This window comes from Lycorma delicatula, chromosome 4 (assembly GCF_047948215.1).
Source record: "Lycorma delicatula isolate Av1 chromosome 4, ASM4794821v1, whole genome shotgun sequence".
In the NCBI taxonomy this organism is placed as follows: Eukaryota; Metazoa; Arthropoda; class Insecta; order Hemiptera; family Fulgoridae; genus Lycorma; species Lycorma delicatula.
Genome location: NC_134458.1, coordinates 33,942,475 through 33,963,882, shown reverse-complemented (window position 1 = coordinate 33,963,882; position 21,408 = coordinate 33,942,475). Strand labels below are relative to the sequence as shown.

Below are 21,408 nucleotides of genomic sequence, written 5' to 3'. Positions count from 1 at the left end.
GATCCGATCATGGGACTATTCTACCACTAGAATATTCTACTCAATGAATGCTGCTGTATTTAAAAAATGGAAGAGAATGAAGAAAATATTTTGTTGGGAATCACAGCTCTAATTTTCCGTTTTCAGTCACACAGTACTTAAAAGCCTGGTAATGTAAATGTTTAAATTTCTGAATAACCAATCAAATATTAATCAACCATTGCTGTAATCAACTAATGAAAGGCTGCTTCTCTTCTTTAGGAATTTATGCAACCGGCTTCTTCATAGGTACAATTATAACAGCAGGTTATCCGGTCTCTAATTATAACAGGTACATAGGTACCTGTTATAATTAGAGACCGGATTATATGCATTTGCATATTAAGGCCATTCTCACCGGTTACTGCATATTTTCCTTAAAATCTAGTGATTATGCATATTTTCGCTATATTTACAATATTTTTTGGTAGGGGGCCTAGTTAATAAATGAAATCTTACATTGTAGCTGACCAAACCTATTAGCCAGTTGACTCTTGGAGCGCACTTAGCAGCCACACGTCTATTGTTTTGGTAGGATAATAATATTATTATGAGAAACCCACTGGGTTGGTCTAGTGGTGAATGCGTCTTTACAAATCAGCTGATTTTGAAGTTGAGAGTTCCAACATTCAAATCCTAGTAAAGGCAGTTACTTTTATATGGATTTGAATACAAGATTGTGGATACCGGTTTCTTTGGTGGTTGGGTTTCAATTAACTACACATCTCAGAAATGGTCGACCTGAGACTATACAAGACTACACTTCACTTACACTTGTACATATCATCCTCATTCATCCTTGAAGTAATACTTGACAGTGATTCCAAGAGGCTAAACAGGAAAAAAAATATTATGAGGCTAAGTAAAACACAGACTCATGTGAGACAATGACGGACGATACGATATTGTTGATGTGTTGATTGCAACAGTTTAGTTTTTATTTATTTGTGCAAAGTTTAATGTATACCATGCCTCCCGAAAAAAAGTGTCTCTTCGTGGATAGGTTACACACGACGTGAAAAACATTTGCATACAACGGGAATGTTTTATATTGTCGAGTTTACGAGAAAAATATTTCTTACACAATAAAGTTTCAAACTGACCAACATGTCAAGACAAGTCTTCAAATCGCAGGATTGCAAAAGCTCATGACAACTTATAACAGTGGCAAGTAGCAGTGATTTCACTATCAAAGGTAAACAAAAAACCACTTTAGCATGAAGTGTTGCTTACAAGTAATACTCTTCACAAACTTACAGATTCTACCTTCAAACATTTTTTGCGAAAATATTGTTTGAATCAAAATACACCAGATTAATCAACATTGGGTAAAGATTACATATCAAGAATTTACCTACATGTTCTGGAAGAAATACACAATAAACTCAAGGATAGCATTATATAAATTCCAACTGATGGAACTACCAACAGTTGTAGCCATTACATTGCGAATTTAATTGTCTGTGCATTAAAACTAGAGCCTGCTCTTCCTATTTGGTACCCTGCAAAGACTCTGAAAAGACAAATCATTCTACGATCGCCAGATTTGTAAATTAAGGTATTAAAAAAATATTTCCTGAATCTTCTGCAGATGAAAGAGTGTTTATATTTTTTACTATATGATCAGGGCAGCCAAAGCCCTCCAAGTATTTTATTCCAATTTGATTCATGTGACGTGCTTTGCTTACAGAGTACATAGACTCGCTGAAGTATGATCCACATTTGGGAATGTAAATAAACTAATTTCATCAACAAAGAAAGTGTTTTGTAAGGCGCCTGCTCGCAATAAGGCCTATAAAGAAAAACTGCCAAATGTGCCTTTACCTCCTGAAACAATGGTTACTCAATGGGGAATGTGGATTGAAGCTGTACTGTTTTACAATGAACATTTCAAGGTCATCAAAGGTGTATTAAACGACTTCGATTGTGCAGAGGCTATGGCAGTTTGTCCGTCCAAGGAAGCATTTAATGATTCTAGTATAAAAACAAAACATAGCTGTGATTAGCACTCATTTTTCCCACACACCTGCAACTATTAAAAAGCTTGAAACTCAAGGTTTGGCGTTGCCTGAATCTATTCAGTTAATGAATAAAATCTGCCAAATGAACTCTGTATTGCCAGAGGTATTCCTGTGTAAACTTAAAGAAAAATTTGAAAACACTTTGAGCAATAACCTAGGCTTTGATCCTTTGTGTCAGACTGATAGTTTTATTAATGAGATGGATGAACTTTTGCCAGAAACAATAAGTGCTAACATAGCACCCAAATTCAAATACTGCCCAGATACCTCAGTGGATGTGGAGTGATCCTTTTCAACTTATAAAGATATTTTGTGTAACTGAAGGCATAATCTTACAAGTGAACATTTGGAACAATACCCGACTGTTTATGTTTACAAAAGTAACAAAATGTTAACTAATTGTTAATTATATTAAATTTATCGATATGTTATTCAACTACTTACTAATTGTATGCTGATTTTGAAATAAAAAAACTAAAAATGACTATTTTTTTTATTATTTAAAGTTGCATATTTTGATACTTTTCATGCATATTTTAAGCTTTTTAAGTTGCATATATCCACTCTCTAGTTATAATAGTACCATCAGTATGGCTGTCTGCTTTCCAAGACATACACACACACTTGCTCCCTGAATGATGATGAATCTTATGATTTCAAGAGAAAGGTATTTATCATATTAACACTCTCAAGGAGATCATCTTAGCACAAACAGCTTGCATGCAGGCTGAGGTTTGGAGAACATGATTCCCTACTCATATTGACACTGAATATATAGAATCTTGTCTTCTGTAAGTTCGAGAGAATGGTGGTTTGAGGTAGCATCACTATTCAAATCTACTGACTAAATGTATTTAATTACACAATATAACAGATGATCTTTGAGATATATAAACATTACTACATTTTCAATCACAGTTCAGCCTTGCTCTTTTCTCTGTTTGAACAGTGACAGAAAATTTAGAATGAATGAACCTGTGCTGCAGGTAAAAAAATACAGTTACAAAAATAAATAATATTAATGAAATCATGCAATGATTTACACTTGTGGAAACAAACTGATGCTAGATGATTTGAAGTTGCCTTTTTTAATAAATGATGTACAGGTTGTACAATAGTCATACTTAGTGATTGTTTTTTACGAAATATTTATTGACAATTTTTAGTTTTTTAACCTGATTGTTATATCCGATGATATCAAAAATTACGGAGCACTGAAGTCTGTGATAATTATGTATTATGATTACATTAAAATCACTGTGTTTACAGTCGTGAACATGTAGACTAGTCTTAAGTTTAGTCATTTTTAAGAAAAAGTAGTCAAAACTCAACTCTATATCAAAAGCAAAAACATTGTGATTAATATCTGCTTAACACGTAAGTTGTAATATTTATATTGATTTCATACACAAAAATAATAGATTTATAAAAATTTTGTTGCTCTACCTTTTTTATATAAATTCAAATAATAAAAAAATAAATAAATCTATCTGATTTCTAGAGACTTGCAGGAAGAAAATATTTTCTTTAATTGTATAACATAAATTATCATTTACATGCTACTTAAAACGACAACAGTATATAAATTCACACAAATACACAGAATACTATATAAATATACAATATGAGTTATACTTTAATGAACTTCAAAAATTTAGTAAAACTTACAGGTGCACGCTCATCAATTTTTGAGTAAGTCAGTAGAAGTTTGGAATTTACTTGCGCGACTTCATTATAAAGACTTATGTCTCCTTCTAATTGAGTAGACTTATGAACAAATTTTACAATTGGTACTCTAGCCGTAGATATTGGGCATAAATCTTTCATTTCCTTATAATCATGGAGATGTTCACACAGTTTTTTAATTAAATTTGATTTGTCCAACCACTGGAAAAAAATAGTTAATTTATAATTAATTAAACAGAACAATGTTAATAATGGATAATATAAACAGGTTTAAAATTTTCATAAGAAGAGCCATATGAATAAGTTGTCTTAATGCATTCCATATTAATATTCCTTAACTCAAAACCTACTCTATTATTTAATGCAATTTAGCGTATATCATAAACTCAATAATGTGCAAACTACTGACAATCGCTTACTGATCTTTTTAAATTGCTCAGTACATGTTAAATTATACTGATGGACAAACAAATTTTTTTTAATGTTTTTCTAAATGTGATACCATTTCTTGAATTGCTTTTTTGCGTACATTACGGATCTGTAAATGCAATTTTTCTATCACCCTTAGTTTTAAATAAATAATGCTTAAAAAAAAATTAAGGGAAAATATAATTAAAATCTATAAAATTTGTAATTTTGCATGGTCATACCTGTGTTAGAATGATTTTTCTGATGCTTTTTTTTATAAATAGCCTCAGGCACATCCTGGATTAATGTTCAACAGTAATCGGCTAGCGAGTTAGTATTCCATCTCCCTTTATAGTGGCTTTCCATCACAAAAATGTCTTTGTGGAAACATTCACTGTATTTGTCACTTATGTCTCCAAGGTTGTTCAGGAAAAAATCCAGATGCGAGTGGAGGAAATGTATTTTCAAAGAAATATTACATCTCATAGCTCTATATGAAGTAAGAAGTTGATTAACAATATCATGGTAATTGTCGGATTTTTGTTTGCTGAGAAAATTTTAGAAAATATTTTTAAATGAAGCCCAAGCTGCACTTTCTACATTATTTAACATCGAGTTAAATACATAATCTTTGACCAACTCTCTTATTCGAGGACCAACAAATATTCCTTCTTTAATTTTTCCTTCACTTACATTCAGAAATTTCTGCCTTGTGTACAAAAATCTGGGACTATCCTCGCTTTTATAAAATTTTTCATTAGTCCTAGCTTGATTATTATTTCCATCAATAAAGTAGTGAGAAAGTTCTTTCTGTCGGCTTCAAAAGTCAGAAATTTTTGTATTTTTATGAAATAAATTCCAACCTTGCAGTCTTGATCCTAACAGTTCAGCTTGATTTTTTGATAAATTTAAATCCCTAACAAATTCATTTAATTCACCTTGTGATATAAGATGTGGCTTGGAAGTTAATTCAAAATTAATATCATTGTTGTCTTCTTCAGTACTGCCTGATTCTTCATTTCTGCTTTTGAAGCATACATTTACAGGTGGCTCAGGAACTGGAATAATTTCACTGTGAGGTACAGGCCTGATTGCAGATTGCAATGAAGGATATTTTACAGTATGTTTAGTGTGTTTAGAAATTCCAGACACACTTGTTAAACAAAAGTAACAATCGGTTATATGATCCTTTGGTTCACGCCAAACCATAGGTACACCAAATAGCCTTCCATTACCTTTCAGCCATCCTCTTAAATATACAGAAAAATTAGTGCATACTATATGAGGAGCTGATGTCTTATCTTCATCACCAATTTTACACTGAAAGTACAAATGATATGCTTTTTTAATTAAAGGTGTAATGTTTTTTCTATTTGATTTTACAGTAAACTTACCACATACATAACAAAGGGCATCCACATCATTTACACAATTTCAAGGCATTATGACACTGCACTGTTAACAAATTTAAGACGCAATAAGACTGTACAAAATTAATTCATTCCTAAATACAATGCTTAATATAAACAACACAGCTGTGTTCAGCTACATATTTTGATCTGCACAGATATGATTAATCTTGTCCATGAAGGTTCACTCTTCAGGATTAGATATGACGTCATAATATATGAATACGATATGATTTAATTTTTTGTGTAGTATTATTTATAGCTTACAAATTATGTTAACAAAAATTAAACAATAAAAAATGAACTAACAAAATACAATATAGGAGCTTAAAATGCTAACTACATGTTGAAAAATGAAAAACATTCTTTAATTAAAATTAACATTTTTTTCAAAAATAATGGGTGATAGAAAGATTCTCAGTTCATATTTGTTTTCTGCATCCAAAAATAGATTAAAATCATGTATCGCGTGTTAGGAAACAAAAATTATGTTTATCAGTGTTAGGAGATGTAGAAAAAAACCACGCAAATGTTTACAAAAAGTATTTACGTGCACACTTGTAATTACGTGTAAAATTACAATTAATATTTACAGCCATCTGTTACAAAACACTATGGTTAATTTATAATTACACAGAATTAAGTATTACCTAAAAAAAGAGAAGAAATTCAGTAAAATAAACAAAATAAAATTTAGTAAACTCGCTTAGTGTTTCAGTTGTACTAGATGAAAGTTTCTTCCTGTATGAAAAACTACTTTATAAGATCTATGTAGTAAAAAGTTGATATTTTTTTTCTATTGATCTCAAATTCCCTTAACTATATAAGATCTTCATTAACTTGTTTAGGCTGTAACAAGACCGTTTACAGTTTCCTTAATAGAAAAATTCTGTACCAAATTAAAAGTGTTAAGAATGACTGGGATTTGAATACATAAATTTCTGGCTGAAAGGCAGAGTTTATTTTACTGTGTACTACTACTTTGCCGTGGAGATCGGCAGGTCAATAATGATATGTTTCATTTTTTATATTAGTAGGTGCTGTCTTATGTTATGTTACATCAATTAAAACTTCCCATTATCTACATAAATATCAGTAGTATATTTTTCTGCATTATGTACCAACTACATCATGTATCAAATAACAGCCACTTTTAACAGGTTGTCATTAAATGTGCAAGCTTAATGAAACATTAAATCACCCTGGTTTGGAATCAAAATATGTGGCAATAGCTGATTGTTTTTTAATTATAGCTGATCACTGCATTATTGACAAGCGGTAATGTTATAGTGACTTTTAAAGAGAGCATTGTTTGGAATTATTTATCATGGAATGTTGGTCTGTACCAGAACATGTATTTGATGTAAATTTACTAATTAAAATGAACTCAATTTTATCTAGGATGAATTTAAGAGACATTTTAATAATGAAGACATGCCTTCTATACATTGTTTTATTATTGTAAGTTAAAAACTGGCATGAATATAGGGAGAGAGTAGAAGATTCATTTTCCTTGTTAAAATGCACATATATGTGCATATCTGAGGTTATCATTCAAATGCAGTTGAAAAAGAGGCAATAAAAACAGTGGGAATTAATTAATATATATAAATCTGGAGGGTAAAATTGCAAAATTATCTTCTCCATATGAAGCTTTTTTTTAGTAAACAATATTTAAGTTGACACATCAATTGGGTTATTAAGAAGTGCAATTATTAGAAGACAGATTTTGAGTAAATAAATCACACAGTTATAAATGGCTCAAGAAAGCATACACCCAGGAGGACTGACAGATGATTTCTCTAATAAATTTAAAAATCACACATAAAAAGCTAACATAGATTCATTAATTGGTTAAATAGTTTTAAATTGCTCAACAGAATTATTTGGTACAACTGTCTTGAGGATGTGTTGGTTCTGGTTTATGGCCCAACACTGGAGAATACTGCAGAACTTTATACAAAGTTAACTCCTCTAATGGCTGCTCATAAAATACACATAAGAATTGTGAACTTTAGGTAGCCGGCCTGGGGTTAACTGCTTAATAAAGTTAACACATATCAGCAGGAGTTAATCTAATTTTTTTAAATGAGGTTGACTATTTCTGTTTTAATCAATCTGGAAAAAACTGGCATACCAGGATGATTATCTTTATTTATCTTTAACAACCTATTTCAGCAGTGATATTAAATAAATTATGCCAAATTTAGTAAGTTAGTGGATTTTTACTCTGTTCTTTGTTTATTGATGGTGTGCCTGAGAAAAGGCAAATATCCAACTACTGTCAATAAGAAATAAGAGCACATTTCATACGAGGAACATTCAATAATTAACGAGACAAATTGATGTAGTGAAAAAAAAAAAATGGTTCATTCATGAAAATGAAACATTTAAGGGCCAAGTTAGCAACCTTGGGAACCTATTTAATAAGCTGTTAAGCATAATTAATCTAAACATAACCTCTTTTGTTGATTTCAGAATGTCAGCTCCACTTGAAACATGTATGCCGGAAGAGTAACATTTAGTGATATGATTTTTGTTATCAGATGGTGTGAAACTGGTGAAATTTACTCATGAATGTTGAAACAGTATGGTGAAGTGTTTAAACCATAGTAACTTGCATAAGTGGGTGGAACAGTTTAATTTGGGCAGAACAAGTGTGACTGATGTCCACTGCTCTGGAAGACGAGTTGAAGTTTCGACTACTGCGCTGAAAAATCACATAAATTATTTTATTCGTGAAGACAGGTGAGTTAAAATTTCCCAAATTGCTAGTTTGTGCAATATTAGTGTTGGAACTGCGCATTCAATCATTCATGATGTGCTGAATTATCACCAAACATGTTCGAGATGGGTTCCAAGATAGTTAACTCAAGCCCATAAATATACCCAGATTTGCATTTGTTCTGAACTAAAAGAATGGTTTGAAGTGGAAGGTAATGACTTTTTAGATTGTATAACCTATGATGAAATATAGATACACCATTTTGAGCCTGAATCAAACGGCAAAATCTTGAGTAGAAACATCTGGATTTGCCTACCAAAAAAAATTAAAAACTCATGTGTCAGCCGGTAAAGTGATGTTGGATTCAAAAGGCCAAATTTTTAATGATTATTTAGAACAACATACTGTGAACAGTGAGTACTACTCTAACATGCTGCAACAGAAAGTGAGACCCGCAAGGCGCACTCTCAAAAGATGTGATTCTCTTGCATTATAATGAGTGCCTCCACATTGCTCAGAGAATGGGAGAAATGCTCGAGAAGTTGGGTTGGGAGGTGTTGCCACATCTCCTTGCAGCCCAGACATCGCCCCGTTTGAGTTTCATTTGTTCAGGTCGCTCAAAGACTTTTTACATGGCAAGAAGTTCAATAACAAAGTGGTCAAAAAGCAGTTCACAAATGGTTCAAACAGCAAGACTTCTATGCTTTGGGAATCAGAAAGGTGGGACAAGTCTAAATGTTGCTGAGATTATGATGAAAAGTAGTGTTAAGTTTCATTGTCACTGAATAAATAATTTTTTCTCTACATAAATTTGTCTTATTAATTATTAACAAGTCAAATGAACATCCCTTGTATTTGTTGTTTAGGGATGATGTAATTAAAATTTCTCGCATGAAAACAGAATTAAGAGATTCACAATCTAGACAATAACTGTAATGACTTGAATGATCTGTTCGAAAAGTATTTGACAGTATTTTTTCTTGAGAAGAATTTTAATGCAAACAGTGAAACTCTGTATTTAATGTCCATGTATGATTTTTGTAACTTAATGTAGCACATCAGATGTTGTCCAGTAGCTGTTGTGTGAGTTAGTGTAACAAGTACTTTTTGTAGTTATATTTTGTGCATAATGATGGAAGTTGTTAAACAATGTTACTGCAACAAGCTCTGTAAAAGGGTTGGAGATTCTTGAAGCAAATCAATCTGAAAGCTTGGGCAAGCTTTTAGAAACAATGCTATGAGAGTTACACAAATTAAACAGCGGTTTAATTTCTTCCAGAATGACTAAACTTCAATTAGGAGTGTACTGGTAGGACATCAACAATCTGAAATCCAAATATCATTAACAACATCTGCTGTTTGATACTGGAAAATTACCAACTGACTTCTGAGAAACTGTAAATGACACCAAACTTTGTGCCGAAACTGCTATTAAATGAACATAAAGAGATTGATTTTGACGTTTCAAGTGACATACTTACAATTCTATATCACATTTAATGTGCAAGGAAAAAACAATTTTGGAAAATTAGCATTATAGTATATTAAAATCTATAATATACATTAAACACTATTACTACTATTATTATAAATACATTAAACACTATAATATACATAAAAGTAATTACACATTAAGAAAAGTTTTTAAAAATATTACGTACAAAACAAAACTTTTTACCTCTTTTCCAAAATTACACTTAGGAAATGTCAGGCAAATATCTAAGTCTGATCGCTTGAACCCAAACCCATTAACTGATGAACCAAATAGAGTCAGTTTCACACCTACTTCACAAGATCTAACCAGGTGATTTTCTATATTCTTTACAATTGCATATTTCTGCTGAATTTCAGCTTCCGTAGGTCGATATGTATCTAAAAAAAAAAAACATACACAATAAATTTCAAAATTAAACATTCAAATTAACTCTGTGCACCAAATAAAAAATTATGTATTTTGATACCTATTATATATTTTTGAGAGTTCATTGTACAACAATAATGACAAAAGCTATTCCTGTATGATGAACACTATGTACTAAGTACAAATACATAAATTATAAAACTGTTTTAGTTATTCAGTCACAACTGAAGTACATGATTCAACACTCATAATCACTAAAAATCTGAAAGATATTCCAACATAATTTTTATTTACTGTTAATTCTTCACCATCATTTATGATTAAATATTATTTCTAAAAAAAATATATAGCATTTCACAAATATTAAAAACAAAGATTACATAACTGAATATCAAGCTTTTAATGAATATGATTTTTTTTAGTAATCAATAATAAAAGTATGCCTTTTAAAAATCTTTACTTTTCATTTAGGAATAACAAATTATCTTCTTATATTTACTTTTTGCAGACTTTTCAGAAGAATTAAACTGATGATTTGCAGTACTGTGATAGATTTAGCTTGAAAAAATCTGTCTTTATAATGCAACTCAAGCCTTGCACCAAGCTAATTTAACCTCACAAATGGCAACTGCTGGTCACACCAATTTAAAGCCTGCTGCTTAATTGTAACTATTGAGCTATTTACAGTTTTTCTGATCAGACTTTATTAAGTACTGTGCCTTTTAATATATGCAACACTGATTTTTTAAAGTCAAAGAAAGTGAAGTTAACAGCAAACAACCATGTATATTTTCGCTGGCCTCCGTGGCCCGAGTGGTAGTGTCTCGGCCTTTCATCTGGAGGTCCCAAGTTCAAATCCCGGTCAGGCATGGAATTTTCAGAAGCTACAAAAATTGTTAATCATCTCATCCTCTGAAGTTATATCTAACAGTGGTCCTGGAGGTAAAAAAAAATAAAAACCATGCATATTTATATTTTATAAATAAAACCAGAAAACCATATATTTATTTTATAATTTTTAGTATTCTTTTTTAATAATTTTTTACATTTTATTATACTATATAGTTAAGATAGCGAGTAGGTTGTAATTGAGAATGCATTTTAAAGACTTTGTAAATGCAATTATTTACTAGAATAACTAGGGTCGTGCATATTTTTGTAAAATGTAAGCTCAATGGACAGCAAGATGAAATTTGATAGCTTAAAAAATTTATTAATAATGATTTGTTTTCAAATTATATGGAAATTATTTTCCTTGGACACTAAGGCACACAGAACTGTAAAACTTTTTCTGTGAAATAGGTATAATCATTGCACATTATAATGAAAATAAAATATAGAATATAGTAGCCAGTATAAAAATAATAAATTTTGTCCATAACATAAATTATTGTTTATCCATCATGCACACTATTTTAAATATTCATATAATAAACTGTAATGAACATTTAAATATTCATTAACTTAACCAAATATAGTAAATTAAATTATTATATATATGATTTTAAGTACATAAACAAAATATACACAATTTTTTAACACTAGAACAAGAACAGAGTCTTTATTAGTCTGCCACGCGCATTTAGATGGTTCAGATGTGTTCTCATTTCATGAAGGTAGGCTATTACTATTTATCCAGTTTTTCAGTTGGTTTTTACAGCTCAGTTGTGATTAATTTGCCAGTGTTGTAGTTTTATTTCAGTTACAGAATATCTACTATGAAAAGCCCAGATTTTCAAAAGCATATTAAAGCAATTCTTTATAACATGAACAACTATTTTAAACACAACTTGTGTATTCTAAACCCAATATGATAATTTAATTAAAAAAGATTTTTACATCTGCCAAGAAGTTACTGGGACAGTATATTATCTGTCATTATGTATAGTACAGAAGATTTGTGAAATAATTATATCTGACATGAGGATTTTCATCATTTCACCTACTGGAACTACCTAAAATCATACTTCATATATTTTCTAACTTTTATGCTATCAATTATATGAGACTAAGTCAATTATTATCCGCAATTTAGTTATATTTTTGTTTATGTTGGTAGTACTCTTGTGTTGTGTAGATTACGCATGCGTGGTTTAATTGCTGTTATGTCTGTCCAGGTTTGATGCTGCTAGGTTAGTTCCATTATTGCTGCCCTGCTGTTAACCATGGCTGCTCTGCTTTCTGTTTGCACCAAAGAAGAGCAACGTTCAGTGATCCGTTTTTTATGGTCGGAAGGTGTATCAGGGGCTGAAATTCATCGAAAACTTTCAGTACAGTATGGGAACAGTGTGTTGCCGCAATGGAGTGTCAACAAATTGAAAAATTCAAAAATGGTTGCACAATTGTTACGCACGACGAAGGAGCCAGACGACCGTTTACCGCCACAAATGAGGAAAACATAGAGCGTGCACGTGACATGGTTTTCTTACAGACGAGTAACTATTGATGAAGTGGCACATCGTCTGCAAATTAGTCACGGTTCTGCCTATGAAATCATCCACAACAGATTTGGGTTTCATAAAGTTTCCGCAAGATGGATCCCAAAACAACTCACACAGTCGCATAAACAAACACGCTTGGACATCTGCCAAAAACATTTGGATCGCTATGGTAATGAACGGGACATCTTCTTAGAAAGAATCATCACTGGTGACGAAACATGGATCCAACATTACGAGCCGGAGAGTAAACGATAGAGTTTGGAATGGAAACATCCAAATTCACCCTGCAACAAAAAGTTCAAGACCCAACCATCCGTAACAAAACTGATGCTTACGGTTTTTTGGGACTCACAAGGCCCAGTACTGGAACATTATGAGAAAAGGGGCACAACAATAAACAATGCGCGTTACAGTGAGATGCTTACTGCCAAGCTGAAGCCTACAATTCAAAGCAAACACGGAAGACTGCTGTCGAAAGATGTTGTGTTGTTGCACGACAATGCCTGTCCACATACTGCTGCCCACTGCTGAAACGCTCCAGAAACTCAACTTTGAAGTACTGGCTCATCCTTCGTACAGTCCTGATCTTGCTCCTTCTGAAAACCACTTGTTTGGTCCACTCAAAGAGGCATTAAGTTGATTTACCTCGGACGAAACAGTGAAAGAAGCGGTGCATTCCTGGCTCGCAGCTCAACCGAAAACCTTCTTTTATGAGGGCATCAGGAAGCTTGTGCAACGATGGACCAAGTGTGTTGAAATGCAAGGGGACTATGTTGAAAAATGATGTACATGTAAGTTTCCTATTTGTATTGCAATAAAATATTTAACTACATTGTGGATAATAATTGACTTACCCTCGTATTATTTTTTATTCTACATACTATCTCACTCTAATCAGTATTTTTACAATTTCCTTGTTTCATTTCTACTAGTATGTCAGAAAAAACTTGAATACTATATATAAAATACTGTATAACAAAAACTTTTTTGTAACAGTTTTAGTTCAAACTGCTCTTCCTATTCATTAAAGTAATATAATAATTTTCTTGACATCAACCAGATACATACACACAATGAAGTGTAAATTAATAACAATAATGCACCACTTTTAACATTTTTGGAAGGTTATGGAAAGGGTGCAATATATATGAGAATATCCAACACCAACTTATACTTCAAATCTAGTAAAACTCGAACTTTATAAAAAATGACCAATTCATGTTATAGTTCATACAAAAATCTCTGCTGTGACAATGAAATTTGCAATTTTAGGCTTGTTAACTAATATAAAACATATGAATATAATAATAAACATGCAATCCCAAAAGAATTATCTATTAGCTGTGAAATGCAATTCAATTTTTACTGCATATAAACCAAACATATCTTATATAGTGAAAGTCTAAGCATTTTTGCCTATAAATTTCACACTTTTTAATCAGAAATTAAACTTGTATATCGATAATTCTTTTTCATTAAAGAATTGTAATTTCTACAGAAGTTGATCTTTTAATGCAGCATTTATTTCCAGAATACTATTTATGAAGGCCTAAATAGTATCACTAGAAATTAAATTCTCTTTTAAAATTTATTTATGAAAGTCTAAATAGTTAAAAGAACAAAGGATTAGATTACAATCTTAATATGTACAGCCTTATATTATAATCGATCATTACCATAGATTTTGTGACACAGACGATTTAATACATCCAATGTAAAATTATCAATAGGTGGCAATGGATCCAAAGGTGGTAACTTATCGCATGGGCAATCAACACTAATGTGCCCTTCCTTTCTACATCTAGTACAAGTCAAAGGTAAGGTCTAAAAAAAGAGAAAAAAACCAAAGTTCATAAAAATGAAATAAACAAGTGGACAAAAAACTGATTACTAAAACAAAAACTAAATGAACTCGATAATATAACAACTTTACAAATCACAGGAAAAACTAATAATTACAACTTAAAATATAAGAAGAATGAAATAAATAAAGGGAAAGGTCATAAATCATCTGTTATTTCATGTTGTTTAATTATTTGGACTCAAATCTTTTTTATTAGATCCTAATTCTTTAATTGTTAACTTACACTAATTATATTAAGCTTTTTTAGTTGCTTCTGTTAATATTTCAAAAATCTTTACTGTTTTTATTATGTAATTTACATTATAAACACTGCTACTTTAGCAAACAGTAATAACGTAAGTGTTTAATTTTATATTTACTAATAATAAAACATATATAAAAACTTATATTTATGTTTTTAAAATAATTTAGTTCTTTACAAAAAGTAAGGTACAGTATTCAATATGTTTTTCTATGTTTACTTATTTACACTATTTAAAAAGCATTCTTATATTAATCAGCCTTATTTTTTCCAAAATGCATTAAAAGTTTTACGTACTCCACATATCTGCATGGGTAGTGTCAAGAAAAGTTCATTGTATTATATTCCTTTTAGTTAGAAAAACATTTCCAAGTAGTTAATAAGCTAAATAATTAAAAATTTGATGACTCGACTTGCCAAGAAAAGTACAGACAGGACCTTCCAAGATATGAGTGGAATGAATGGAACATCATGGCAGGGCTCTCATGATGGTAGAGTCCAAAGGGAGTTATGCAAGTGTACAAACCAGTAAAATTCACTTGCTTGTAAACAAACTAGTTTTGTTAATAAGCTTATGATTCTGCATCTGCTCTGTTACATAATACTAGCTAATGGTATTAATAATATATATAAACGTTTTAGCGATTTAAACCCACAACTTGTAAATTATGAAATTACATCTTGGTGTAAAATTAAATGAGATGAAATATCACAGTTTTCAAAGTCTACAAAGATTTTACTCAATTTATAACTAATCTATTAAAGGAATAATTCAAATGAAAGTAAAGAGGGAGAAAATATCAGGGTTCCCATTAAATTTTAAGATTTGTTTTTCCTGACCAATTTAGTAAAACTTTCCTCAATCTCATTATTATGCTTTCGCTGTTTACTCTGCAAAATAAATAGATTTTTTTTTGCAGCATCCACCATCCCTATTATTACATTCATTTTTAAAGTTAATTTTTTAATTATTTTTTTCAATATACATGTAAAATTAGGCTAGTTTTTGTGATAAATTATTTCAGTAAATTTCATTGTAAAATACAAAAAACAATATTCAATAAGTTTCTTAAAAAAAGTTTCGCATAAAAATGAACATCTGTGTAACTAAAAGTAACACAGATAAGAAATAAAAACTAACTAAAGCAATTTTTAAAAATAATTTACTTGCACCTAAGATTGCTAAATATTTTTCACAAAAACTGGCCTACATCATTTTGCAATGTAAACAAAAAACAATGTTTAATAACTTGGTTTGCATAAAAATGCTAATAAACACAGATTTCAATTTAACAAAAAAATTTATATATATATATCACATCTAATGGAAAATTAAAATCATTGTGACCAAAAGTAATACAGATAAGAAAACTAGAACAGACACCTCATTTTGTATGGAAAACAAACATTAATATTTACTTGAAAAATATTTGTCATTATTATTCTAGCATTATAAATCTGTTATAAATAGGTAGTGCAAATTAGCAAAAGAAGAGTGGATTAAAGAAAAGTATTCAGAACTGGAAAGAGAAATGATCACTAGTAAAATAAAGCATTTAGGAAAGTTAAAGAGAATTTTGTGGTAATCTCATAATGTGTTAAGTAAAGATGGTGCACCATATCAGAAGATAATACGAAAAGAGAAGGTTGATAGGTGGGTAGAATATACTGAAGAGTTATATGGAGGAAATAAATTAGAAATTGGTGTTATAAAGGAAGTCAAAGAAGATGAAAAGGAAGGTACAATACTGAGATCTGAATTTAATAGGGAATTAAAAGATTTCAATGGCAGAAAGGCTCCTGGGATAGACTGGATACCTGCATAATTACTGTGCAATGCAGGTAAGGAAGTGGTAGATAGATTATACAAACTGGTGTGTAATATTTACAAAAAAGAGCAAGTTCTGTCAGACTTCAAAAAGAGGGTTATTGCCATACCAAAGAAAGCAGGAGCAGATAAATATGAAGAATACTGAACAATTTAGCTTAACTACTTATGCATAAAAAATCTTAACTAGAATTCCGTACAGAAGAATTGAGAGAAGAGTGGAAGAAGTGTTAGGAGAAGACCAATTTGGTTTCAAGAAAAATATAGGGACAAGGAAAGCAATTTTACTGCTCAGATTAATAATAGAAAGAAGATTAAAGAAAAACAAAACTAGCATACATGGCATTTGTAGACTCTGAAAAGGCACTTGATAACGTAGACTGGAATAAAATGTTCAGCATTTAAAAAAAATTAGGGTTCAAGTATAGAGGTAGAAGAACAACTGTTAACATTTACAGGAACCAAACTGCAACAGTAATAATCTTGAAGAACATAAGAAAGAATCATAAGAAAGGATGTTCCCTATCCTATCACCAGAAATCGTAGCATCTTTGTTGCTACGATTTCTGGTGATATAGTAATTCTAGCTGGGAATAAAAAAAGATTTAGAAAACAAACAAATGAATGGCATGGATGAAGTCCTACACAAAAAAATAAACAAGAACAAAACAAAAGTAATGATATGTAGTAGAAATTACGTAGATGCACCACTGAATATAAAAATAGGAGGAGAAAAGATTATGGAGGTAGAAGTATTTTGTTATTTGGGAAGTAGGATTACTAAAGATGGATGGAGGAGTAACAAAAAATGACAAATAGCACTGGCGAAATGAGCTTTCATTCAGAAATATAATTTGCTTACATCAAAAATTAATCTTAACATCAGGAAAGCATTTTTGAATGTATATGTTTGGAATCTAGCTTTATATGTAAGTTAAATTTGTACAATCGGAGTACCAGAGAAGAAAACATTAGAAGCTTTTGAAATGTATTGCTACATGAGAATGTTAAAAATTAGACAGCTGGATGAAGTGACAAATGAAGAGGTGATGCGGCAAATTGATGAAGAAAGAAGCATTTGGAAATAACTAAAAAAAAGACAGACTTATAGGCCACATTTTAAGGCATCCTGAAATAATTGCTTTGATATTGGAGGGACAGGTAGATGGGAAAAATTGTGCAGGCAGACGTTTGGAATGTGTAAAACAAATTGTTAGGGACGTAGGATGTAGGGGGTATGCCGCAATGAAATGACTGGCACTAAATAGGGAATCTTGGGAGAGCTGCATCAAACCAATCAAATTACTGAAAAGAAAAAAATTCTAGTGTATTTGCAGAATGCCATCAAAGTATGGTGCAAGGCCATGATTAATGACATAAGAGCATTTAATAGCTACAAACTGTTATTTTGACGCTATACAACTATCAGGAAACACAATTTCAAAAGTTACACCATCTTCACATGAGCTTGATAACTTATTTTGTCCAACATTAAGAACCCACATAATCTCCGCCTTAGAAACATCTTCATAATGAAAAGAGGTAACCGTGTTGTCATTTTACATAAATGAAGTCGAGGATTTAAATATATCATTTGCTGCTGAAATGCTATAACTTTGATCAGAAGATTCAGGCAAAGAACATACAGATGTATCACGACCACCATTATCACAACTGTTGATCAAAGTTAAGTTATATTTTAGTCTGCTGAGTTGAAGTACCAATGGGAGATAAAAAGGTTTTCAGTTAAGGCTGATAACTCCTTATCTTCATTATTTCATTATGCTACTTTCCTTTATTGGCCCATACTGCCTAGTCCAAAATGTGTTTTACACACATCAGAAAAAGCATGATACACGTCTCTACCTCTTCTCAACCGACTGAATTCTGGGTGTAAGTTTATATCTAACCACTGGTCATTGAACAGAGTCTTTTTAGATGCCATTTAAAAGCAATTAATTACCTAAAATACAAAAAAAAATTCATGGTGGTTTGAGAAAAATTCCAAGAAAACAGTCAACAACCTTTAAATTTTTAATAGTAACTTTTTGTTAAAATTTCACCAATGAAAAAATTAACTACAATTTGGAATATTCCTCCTTTAATATAAAATAATAATTGAGGAATGTAAGTAAATGTTAATTAAAGGCTGCTTGAAACCTTTAATTAACACATGTAAAGGCTGCTTGAAGACATTCATGGTACCTGTGGGAACCATGAATGTCTTCTGATTGTTAACAGTATTAAAGTAACATGTAATCAACTGTTACATTAAAAAGAACCTAACACATAAAATTTATATTCTCTTTCAGCAGATACAAAGCACAATAAATCACACTATGTATGGATTGTTTATACCAACAATACCGGCAAAATTATGAATTAAAAGATAAAATTAAAAAAAAAACAAAACAGTATATTAGTTCTATTTTACATTATTTCAATAATGTAAATCATTATTGATTTACTTACTCACTTTACACTTATTCTTATTCACTTTCTTCTTTTCCATTTTAAATAAATAAATCTAACAATAATTTTTTTTAAAGAATGCTGAATTAACCATAAAGTTTCTTCAACAAAGACAGTACCCAGAAAGGTACAAACAAACATTTATTCGTAACTTTTGTCTGGATTAACAAAAGTTACTAAACATAACCATAGCTATCAGGAAAGTTGCAACAATGTACCATTATCATAGTTCTCACAAGATGTCATATCTCTTTAGAACATGCTGTGCATGGAACTTACTTTGGTCAGACCATTACAACCTTGTTTAAAATATTATATTTTACAGAAATATACATAGTGTATGTTTCTGTATCTTTGTAAAGTAGATAGTAACCATATCTTACACTATAATATAGAGTAATTTAAACAAAGATTGATTCACTGAAATGATCAAAAGTGAACCTAAATAGAATAACAAATCTTTCATAAATTAACATCCTACATATTAAATACCTATCACACATTCCTGGATATAATCAAAACAAGAAAAAATTCTGAGCTTTCAAGATAGCAAAACAGTCATCTGTTTTCGCAGGAGTTTAAACTGGACAAAGACTCTTTGTTTCCAAGCATTCTTTACAAATTTGCGTTTAAAGCACTGATAGATAATATCATAAGCAGTCAGATATTCAGGAAGGATTACACTTTGGAGTGGCCTGATCTCTATTTTTAGTAGTTACTCCAATTGTTTTTAGTATACTTGTATGTCTGTATTGGTTAATCAATAAAAAAATTCTATTGTGAGACAAGACTCATACAGCAATTAAATAATTTTTCATTGTCTTCAGACTGGTTTGATACAGCTCTCCAAGATTCCCTATCTAGTGCTAGTCGTTTCATTTCGGTATATTCCCGACATCCTACATCCCTACCAATTTGTTTTACATATGCCAAATGTTGCCTGCCTGCACAATTTTTTCCTTCACCTGTCCCTCCAATATTAAAGTGACTATTCCAGGACGCCTTAATATGTGGCCTATAAGTCTGTCTCTTCTTTTAACTATATTTTTCCAAATGCTTCTTTCTTCATCTATTTGCCACAACATCTCTTCATTTGTCACTTTATCCACCCATCTGATTTTTAACATTCTCCTATAGCACCGCAAAAGTTTCTAATCTTTTCTTCTCAGGTACTCCGATCGTCCAAGTTTCACTTCCATATAAAGCTACGCTCCAAACATATACTTTCAAAAATCTTTTCCTGACGTTTAAATTAATTTTTGGTGTAAACAAATTATATCTCTGACTGAAGGCTCGTTTCGCCTGTGCTATTCAGCATTCTATATCGCTCCTGCTTTGTCCATCTTTAGTAATTCTACTTCCCAAATAACAAAATTCTTCTACCTCCGTAATCTTTTCTCTTCTTATTTTTACATTCAGTGGTCCACCTTCGTTATTTCTAAATTTCATTACTTTTGTTTTATTCTTGTTTATTTTCATGTGGTAGTTCTTGGCCAGGACTTCATCCATGCCATTCATTGTTCCTTCTACACCTTTTTTACTCTCAGCTAGAATTACTATATCATCAGCAAATCATAGCATCTTTAGCTTTTCACCTTGTACAGTTACTCCGGATCTAAATTTTTCTTTAACATCATTAACTGCTATTTCTATGTAAAGGTTAAAAATTAATGGTGATAGGGAACATCCTTGTCAGACTCCCTTTCTTATTACAGCTTCTTTCTTATGTTCTTCAATCATTACTGTTGCTGTTTGGTTCCTGTAAATGTTAGCATTCTTCTATCTCTGTATTTAAACCCTAATTTTTTTAAAACGCTGAACATTTTATTCCAGTCTATGTTATTGAATGACTTTTCTAGGTCTATAAATGCCAAGTACATTGGTTTGTTTTTCTTTAATCTTCCTTCTACTATTAATCTGAGCCCCAAGATTGCTTCCCTTGTCCCTATATTTTTCCTGAAACCAAATTGGTTTTCTCCTAACACTTCTTCCACTCTCCTCTCAATTCTTCTGTCCGGATTTCTTATTAAGATTTTTGATGCATGGGTAGTTAAGCTAATTGTTCTGTATTATTCTTCACATTTATCTGCTTCTGTTTTCTTTGGTATCATGACTATAACACTCTTTTTGAAGTCTGATGGAACTTCCCCTTTTTCATAAATATTACACACCAGTTTGTATAATCTATCAATCGCTTCCTCACCTGCACTGCACAGTAATTCTACAGATATTCAGTCTATTCCAGGAGCCTTTCTGCCATTCAAATATTTTAATGCTTTCTTAAATTCAGATCTCAATATTGTTTCTTCCATTTCATCCTCTTCGACTTCCTCTTTAATACCATTTTCTAATTCATTTCCTTAGTATAACTCTTCAGTATATTCCACCCACCTATCGATTTTGACTTTCGTATTATAAATTGGTGTACCATCTT

At 31.1% G+C, this 21,408-nt stretch overlaps 1 protein-coding gene across 3 annotated transcripts in view; it reads right to left on the bottom strand.

The window, feature by feature from the left end:
- The window catches only part of LOC142323246 (terminal uridylyltransferase 4-like), a 133,297-nt gene that overhangs the window by 8,473 nt on the left and 103,416 nt on the right, over positions 1-21,408 (bottom strand). For all 3 annotated transcript variants that reach the window (XM_075362629.1, XM_075362631.1, XM_075362630.1), the window contains exons 12-14: positions 14,246-14,393; positions 9,946-10,139; positions 3,708-3,926 (exon numbers count right to left, since the gene is read on the bottom strand). In XM_075362629.1, coding sequence (XP_075218744.1) covers positions 3,708-3,926; positions 9,946-10,139; positions 14,246-14,393 — 561 coding nt within the window. The remainder of the gene's footprint in view (positions 1-3,707; positions 3,927-9,945; positions 10,140-14,245; positions 14,394-21,408) is intronic.